General features: G+C 49.8%; 1 protein-coding gene across 1 annotated transcript; it reads left to right on the forward strand.

Annotated features, from left to right (window-relative positions):
• The first annotated feature begins 291 nt into the window (after positions 1-291).
• On the forward strand, positions 292-1,415 carry LOC112091072. Its single transcript, XM_024163856.1, has 2 exons — positions 292-983; positions 1,124-1,415. Exons 1-2 carry the CDS (start codon positions 292-294, stop codon positions 1,413-1,415), a joined length of 984 nt encoding a protein of 327 aa, XP_024019624.1.
• The last annotated feature ends 7,155 nt before the right edge of the window (positions 1,416-8,570 follow it).

Below are 8,570 nucleotides of genomic sequence, written 5' to 3' on the forward strand. Positions count from 1 at the left end.
GGCTATCCCAGAATCTAGGTGCAAAACCCACCAGGAGACTCGGACTCAGTGCAGGCAGGTGGCCAGGCCCAAGGCGGACCCAACGTTCAGAGGGCGGAAGCGTCAAGAGTAGCCGGCTCGGCCATTTCGACAGAAGAAGCACGCGCCATCATGGAACGTATGGCCAGCCTGGAGCAAAAACTGACAGGGGACGTGGCGGGCCTAAAAAAGAATATAGGTCGTGTGGCTGAGGTGGTAAACGTCGATATCACGCCCAGTCGCACACATGACCATCCGTTTACCGAAGAAATAATGGCACCCCCTCTCCCCGATAAATATAGGTCACCGTCAATCCCGCCATATGATGGGCGAGGAGATCTCGATGACCATCTGGAGATGTACACTGGGCACATGCTCTTACACGGTTACGCCGAAGAGATCATGTGCCGAGCCTTTCGAAACCATTTGACGGATTCTGCCCGAAGGTGGTTCCGAACGCTAAGGCCAAACTCTATCTCGAGCTGGGACGAGTTGAAGGAAGCGTTTTCCCTCCAATTCATAGGGGTCAAAAAGTATGTCTCCCCAAAGCAAAATCTAACAACGATATACCAAAAGCCAAACGAGTCACTGAGGGAATGGCTCGTAAGGTATGGGGAAGCTATCGCCGCCACGATGGACATAACAGATAGAGAAGCCTTGATGGGGGCCTTATCTAGCATGAAGAAAATTACCCCGTTCAAAAGAGAGCTAAACCGAAAACCTCTGACCAGCTACAGGGAATTTTTGGCACGAGCACAGGGGTACATCAACGCCGAAGAAGCAGACGCAAACGACCCCGAGCACCGGACCAACAAGAATAAAGGAACCGAACAAGGGTCAGTGCCTGCGAAGCAGGATGGGAAGAAGCGTCGAGGAGGAGGAAACGGGGACAAGCAGCCCGCCGCAATGACGAACGCTCCGGAAGCCAAAAAGTCGAGACAAGAGGATACCCGAAGGCCTCGACTGTTCCAAAGTACGATTCTTACCATGAGTTAACGGTAGGAGTCGAGGAGGTCTTCAACCAAGTCGGCCGCGGGAACTTGCTGCGCAGACCGGAAGCAATGAAGTCAGATCCCAGCCGAAGGAACTAGAAGAAATTTTGTAGGTTCCACGGCAATGTCGGCCACCACACCAACGATTGTGCCGACCTCAAGGATGAAATCGAAAGATTGATCCGCGAGGGAAGGTTACAAGAATTTAAGGCCGAACGAAGGCCCCAAAATGACGGCCATGGTGGGCAGAATGACGGTCGACGCCGAGAGGAGAACCAGCGCCCAGAGGATCGCGAACCCGTCAGCGTCATAAGGACTGTCCTCTGCGGTCCCTATATAGGAGGAAACTCAAGGAGGTCTCAGAAGGACTACGCCCACGAGGCCAGGTGGGTTTATCAGGAGTGATTCTGGAGCGTCTCCGCCACGAAAACCCCAAGGTACAGCCACACTGATGTGGCTTTTAACGAGGATGACGCTAGTGGGGTTCATTTCCCCCACAACGATGCCTTGGTGGTGGAAGCCATGATAGGAAACCACACCGTGTGCAGAATCCTGGTGGACAATGGGAGCTCGATGGACCTCCTATACTCTGATTGCTTAGAGAAAATGGGGATCCAAAAGGAACAACTGGAAAAAACCTCCCGACCGCTATATGGTTTCACTGGGGACTCCGTCATCCCACAAGGGACTATCCGGCTACCCATAATCGCCGGAGAAAAACCTCGGCAGGCAACTACAATGGCCAACTTCGTGGTCATAAAAAGAGGCTCCCAGTATAACGCGGTGGTCGGGAGACCAACCCTCCAGGCATTGAGGGCAATAACCTCCGTCTACCACCAAAAAGTCAAGTTCCCCACCCCAAATGGCGTGGGGGAAATGAAGAAAACCCAATATGAAGCCAGGGTTGCGTACTCTGACGCCCTGCGCAGATACGACCAGCTAGGAAGACAGGAGGCAAGGATGGTTCATCAGGGCCTCGTCGAGGACATTGACCCCAGGATCCAAGAGGACGTCACATGGTCTCAACCCGTCGAGCAATTGGTGGAAATCCAAGTTGATGAAGCCGAGCCCACCAAGGTACTAAAAGTGGGCTCAGGCTTAGCTCCGTCACTTAAAGGTGAGATCGAAAATTTTCTCAGGAAGAACCTAGATGTCTTCGCCTGGAATCATTCCGACATGGAAGGGATCGACGCCGAGGTAATATGCCATTCCCTAAACGTCGACCCCTCGTATCCGCCCAAGCGCCAGAAACGTCGACCGATGAACCCCGAGAAATATGAAGCGCTGAAAGAATAGGTCGACAAGTTGGTCAAAAATGGGTTCATCTGGGAGGCCCATTACCCGTATTGGGTATCAAACCCTGTTCTAGTGATCAAACCCAATGGGAATTAGAGGACATGCGTCGACTTCAACGACCTCAACAAAGCCAGCCCAAAGGATGGCTTTTCACTCCCTCGGATAGACCAAATGGTCGACGCCACGGCGAGACACGAGATGCTAAGCTTCATGGATGCCTATTCTGGATACAACCAGATCCTCATGCATCCAGCTGACGAGGAGCACACATCCTTCATAACCGACAGGGGCCTCTACTGCTACAAGATGATGCCCTTCGGCCTAATGATGCCCTTCGGCCTAAAAAATGCAGGGGCGACCTATCAGAGGCTTGTGAATAAAATGTTCGCTCAACAGCTCGGCAAAACAATGGAGGTCTATGTCGACGACATGCTTGTAAAAAGTTCCAGGGCCAGCCATCACGTCAATCATCTGGGGGAAATGTTTGGTGTACTAAGAGAATACCACATGAAGCTCAATCCCCAGAAAGGTTCCTTTGGAGTTGGGTCGGGGAAATTCCTCCGCTTTATGGTCAGCAACCGTGGGATTGAAGCTAACCCTGAGAAAATCAATGCCCTACAGGACATGCGGTCCCCGACAAAGCCAAAGGAAGTACAAAGATTAACAGGATGTGTCGCCGCCCTAAATAGGTTCGTGTCAAAGGCGACCGACAAATGCGTCCCCTTCTTCGACGCTTTGAAAGGGAGCAAGCGCTTCGAGTGGACACAACAATGTGAAGAGGCCTTCCAGAAATTGAAGGAGCATTTGGGCAAGCCCCCAATTTTGTCAAAACCAAACATCGACGAGGAGCTTAGTCTATACCTCTCCGTGTCCCAACACGCCGAAAGCTCCGTATTAGTGAGAGAAGAAGAAAGGGTGCAGTTGCCAATTTACTACGTGAGCACAAGGCTCCTTGACGCCGAGACGAGATACAACGAAATGGAGCGTTTAGCCCTCGCCCTAATGGTAGCTTCAAGGAAGCTTCGGCACTATTTCTAGTCTCACACAATACGAGTTCTTACCAACCACCCGCTAAGGCAGGCTCTACAAAAGCCCGAAACTTCCGGTCGACTCCTCAAGTGGTCGGTAGAATTAAGCCAGTTCGACATAAAATATGTGCCAAGGGCTGCGATCAAAGGCCAAGCGCTCGTCGATTTCTTGGCTGAGTTCTCTCATAAGCCAACTCTCGCCGCACCTGGAGAAGTCAAGGTTGTAGAATGGAAGCTCTATGTGGATGGAGCGTCGAGTGAAAACGGGTCGGGAGCCGGCGTCCTGTTAATCAGCCCCGAAGGCCACAAAATTACCTCGGCAGTCTGATTTAAATTCAAGGCATCAAACAACGAGGCGGAATATGAAGCACTAATTGCCGGACTACGGTTAGCCAGCCACCTAAAGATTGAAAGACTCAGCGTCTTCAGCAATTCTCAATTGGTTGTCGCGCAAGTAAAGGAAGAATACTAAGCGCGCGGCGAGAAGATATGAGCGTACTTAAGAAAGGTAAAAGAAGAACTCGTTAAGTTTAAAAATTACGAGATACTCCAGATACCACGAACTGAAAATACAAGCGCCGATGCTCTGGCGAAGCTAGCATCTTCTAGAGAATCCGACACACTAGGGGTCGTCTCCATCGAGGAATTAGAGCGACCAACTATAGAAGAAAAGGTGGAGGCATTAATTGTCCGAATAGGTGAAAGTTGTATGACCCCCCTCATCCAATACCTAATGGATGCACAATTACCAAACGATAAGGACGAAGCCAGACGGGTCAGGTATAGAGCTGCTAGGTACTTATTGTATGACGGCTTGCTCTACAGATTGAAAGACTCAGCGTCTTTAGCGATTCTCAATTGGTTGTCGCGCAAGTAAAGGAAGAATACCAAGCGCGCGGCGATAAGATAGGAGCGTACTTAAGAAAGGTAAAAAAAGAACTCATTAAGTTTAAAAATTACGAGATACTCTAGATACCACGAACCGAAAATACAAGCGCCGACGCTCTGGCGAAGCTACCATCTTCTAGAGAATCCGACACACTAGGGATCGTCCCCATCGAGGAATTAGAGCGACCAACTATAGAAGAAAAGGTGGAGGCATTAATTGTCCGAATAGGTGAAAGTTGGATGACCCCCCTCATCCAATACCTAATGGATGCACAATTGCCAAACGATAAGGACGAAGCCAGACGGGTCAGGTATAGAGCTGCTAGGTACTTATTGTATGACGGCTTGCTCTACCGACGAGGCTACTCAACCCCTCTACAGCGGTGCTTGGACGAAACTGAGGCACAAAAGGTCCTCCATGAAATCCATGAAAGGATATGCGGTAACCACTCTGGGGGGCAGTCTTTGGCTCTAAAGTTTTTGCGGCAAGGATACTACTGGCCCACACTCAAAAAGGACACTTTTCAGTACGCCCGACGTTGCGATAAATGCCAAAGGTATGCCACAATTCCTAAAGCGCCCCCAGAACATTTGACGTCCATTCTCAGTCCTTAGCCTTTCGCCAAATAGGGGGTTGACCTGATCGGGCCGTTACATCTTGCACCCAGAGGGTTTAAGTTTGCGATCGTTGCAGTGGACTACTACACAAAGTGGGCAAAGGCAAAGGCCCTAACTACAACCACAGAAGCGGCCTGTACCAAATTCATGTGGGATCACATTGTATGCAGGTTCGGGGTTCCCCACTCGATAGTATCCGACAACGGAAAGCAGTTCGACAACGCCTCAACGCGCAGGTTCTACGATGACTTTAGCATCCGGAAAGATTTTTCGACGCCGATCCATCCACAATCCAATGGACAAGTCGAGGCGGTCAACAAGATATTAAAATATACCCTCAAGAAAAAACTCGATGATCTGAAAGGGAAATGGGCCGAGGAACTTTCCAAGGTCTTGTGGGCATACAGAATGACGAGCTGAACTACTACGGGTGAAACGCCCTTCTCCATGGCATATGGCGTCGAAGCGGTGCTCCCCATAGAAATCAAAACGCCGACTCTAAGAACCGTCGTCCATAATGACGATGACAACGCGGAAGGCATGAACGAAGAGCTCAACTTATTGGAAGAAAAAAGGCTCGACTCCCAACTACGTCTCGCCGCCTATCAGCAAAGAACGGCGCGATACTACAACAAGCAAGTTTGACAGAGGAGGTTCGTCCCAGGGGACCTAGCACTAAAAAGGGTAACGCAAAGCACGAAACCCAAAAATACTGGTCCACTGGGCCCAGCTTGGGAAGGGCCCTACCGCGTAAGAAAAATGCTACGTCCCGGCACCTATGTTTTGGAGAGCCTCGACGGCAAAAAGATCCAACACCCGTGGAATGCAGAACAACTAAGGCTGTACTACCAATAATGTATGAAATTCTCGCATATCTCAATTGTACATTCTTTACAAATTGAATAAATTGATATGTTTGCAGAAGGAAAAGAATTCACCCCTTAATAACATGTCTGCCTAAAAAAAAATCCACGGGTTAAATAAAAAGACTTAGCAAAATTTCAAGGAATTTCCTAAGACGACGACCCCAAGGGGCACAATCGACGTCGGATCCTCCAAGGAGGAAAGACAAAGACTTAGCAAAATTCCAAGAAATTTCCTAAGACGACGACCCCAAGGGGCACAATCGACGTCAGATCCTCCAAGGAGGAAAGACAAAGACTTAGTGAAATTCTAAGGAATTTTCTAAGACGACGACCCCAAGGGGCACAATCGACGTCGGATCCTTCAAGGATGAAAGACAAAGACTTAGCGAAATTCTAAGGAATTTCCTAAGACGACGACCCCAAGGGGCACAATCGACGTCAGATCCTCCAAGGAGGAAAGACAAAGACTTAGCGAAATTCCAAGGAATTTCCTAAGACGGCGACCCCAAGGGGCACAATCGACATCAGATCCTCCAAGGAGGAAAGACAAAGACTTAGCGAAATTCCAAGGAATTTCCTAAGACAACGACCCCAAGGGGTACGCTCGACGACAGATCTTCCAGAAAAGAAAGGCGAAGACTTAATGAGAAAGCAGCAATTGCAAATCAAGGTATAAACCAAATCTATTGCCTTTTATATATATAAGGTGCAGATAAAATAAAAAGATGTCCGAATCAACAAGAGAGAAACAGGTAAAAATCATTCAGGCCTCGCCGCCAGCCGCCGATTCTTCACCGCCACCAGGCGGGGAAACATTGTCATCACCAACAGGGGGAGGAGAGTTATAAAGGAAGCTCAAATCCCACTTAGGTTGCTCCTTCTTGATCAGGTCGACAATTTGTTGACCCGCGGATTGAAAATCCCTGGTATGGATGTCAGTGAGTTCCTGAGAAGCCTTGAACTCCTCAATAATCTCGGCACGCCTGGCGTCGAAAGCAAATGCAGCTTCTGCTTCAGCTTCCCTCTTCCCCTCAGTTTTCCCCTCAACAAAACGCTTCTCCGCTTCCCCAGCTGCTTCAGACAGCTTTTTGTCAGAAAGGTCCGCCCGCTCCTTGAGACTCGCGACTTCGTTTTTCAACTTCCGTAGTTCATCTTTCAGACTCGCCAGCTTGGCCAAGGCCAAGTCCCTCTTCTCAACAACATTATCTAGTTTCTTTTTGGCATCAGAAACAAGGGACTGAAGCCTAGCCTCCAGGTCGTCCATCTCATTTTTACACTCCTTGACCTTGACAAGGTCAAGGAGGTTGAGAATGGAAAAAACCAGGCTCTGAAAAGTTGAAGGTCAGAAAAGCAAAAATATAGAACCGCGAGTTTTTAAAAAAAAAAAAAAGGAAGAAGGGAGTCTTACATGAATCTGGAAGGAAATTTGTTTTCGCTGACGGTCGACCAAAGAAGAGTGGGCAGCAGCAACCCAATGTGGCTCAAGGAAGGACTCATAAAGAGCCTGAAAGACGAGGGAGAAGCGAGGGGAAGTTTTAGCATCGCCCCAATCTCGACATCAGATATGTCCGAGACTAAGAACTTGGGGTCTATAATTTTAGGCTCTGGAATAAGCACGCGCTCTCTCGGCGCTAGCGGAATGTTGACGTCGGGAATGGGGACCGTCGGCGTCCACGTTTCTGTCATCGGCGTTTTTTCCCTGCGACTCTTTTTTCGCACAAGTTTCCTCTCTGCCTCCAACCCCGAAGGACCCTTGGTCTTCCTACTCTTTGGGACGCGGGAAGAAGAAGCTTTCTCTTTTCCCTTCGACGGGGGCGGATGGCTCGGCGGGGGCTGTTGGTCTGACGGCGGCTGCTGGCTTGGCCCGGACTGCTGGCTGCCAGGAAGTTGAATCTTCAAAGACGCCATCTCTGCAGGAAACGACGAGGTTAAGATACAGACAGCATTGGGAGAACCCAAGTCACAATCAAGAAGGACGCCGAAAGTAAAGAATACCTTCGTCGCTTAGGTGAAAGTATTGACGGACGACGTCTAAATCAGCGGGGTCTGGGAGATCAAGGATTAGACCAGGGTCGCGAAGGTTTTTCTTGGTCAGAAGTGCTTCAATATGGCAAACCTCTGACGAGAAAGAAAAAGCCTTCTCAATCCTCGCCAAGCTGTTCCCAGAGAACTTCGGCCGGTCCTGATTGACTATAACGCGAATGAAATGTCAGTAGAAGGACGGGAAAAATCAAAGTCGGATAAAAGAAAGCCAAAAGACTTACCCATATTCCCAAACGCCGCCTGCACCTGCCTTCGACGGGGCAGGCGGTCGTTGGGATGAAAGTTGAAAGGCCCCCGAATCATGAAGAACATGGGCTTCCACCCATGAGACGACGAGGGAGCGCCCAGTATAAGCTTCCCAAATATTGGCTGGGACTTCCCGTGACCACTCAAAAAATATCACCCCTCATACTTGGCGACGTGGCATAGCTTATACATGAATCGGAACTCATCTACAGGGAGTTCCATGTCGAATTGCTGGTGCCATAAAATCCAGGCCCCAGTGAAGCAGTACCAGAAGTTCGGCGCCAACTGAGCAGGGGAAATGCCGTAGAAGTGGCAATAGTCTTTTACAAAGGGGTGAACTGGGAGGGTCATCCCCGCGGTGACAGCTCTAGTATAGACCGGAAAATATCCGGTCGGCGGCATGCTGGTTCTAAAATGCACGTCTGGGAGAAGGTATTCGAACCACCTCCTGTCAATGTACCCTTCCTTCACAGCCCGGATGATATCCTTATTCCGGACCCTCGACGCCACAACATCAGCTGTGAAGAAAGGCCTATCCGGCTCACTGCTCGTGGCAGCCAGAGGGGCATCTACCG

The sequence above is a fragment of the Morus notabilis genome, unplaced genomic scaffold (assembly GCF_000414095.1).
Source record: "Morus notabilis unplaced genomic scaffold, ASM41409v2 Scaffold3, whole genome shotgun sequence".
NCBI lineage: Eukaryota > Viridiplantae > Streptophyta > Magnoliopsida > Rosales > Moraceae > Morus > Morus notabilis.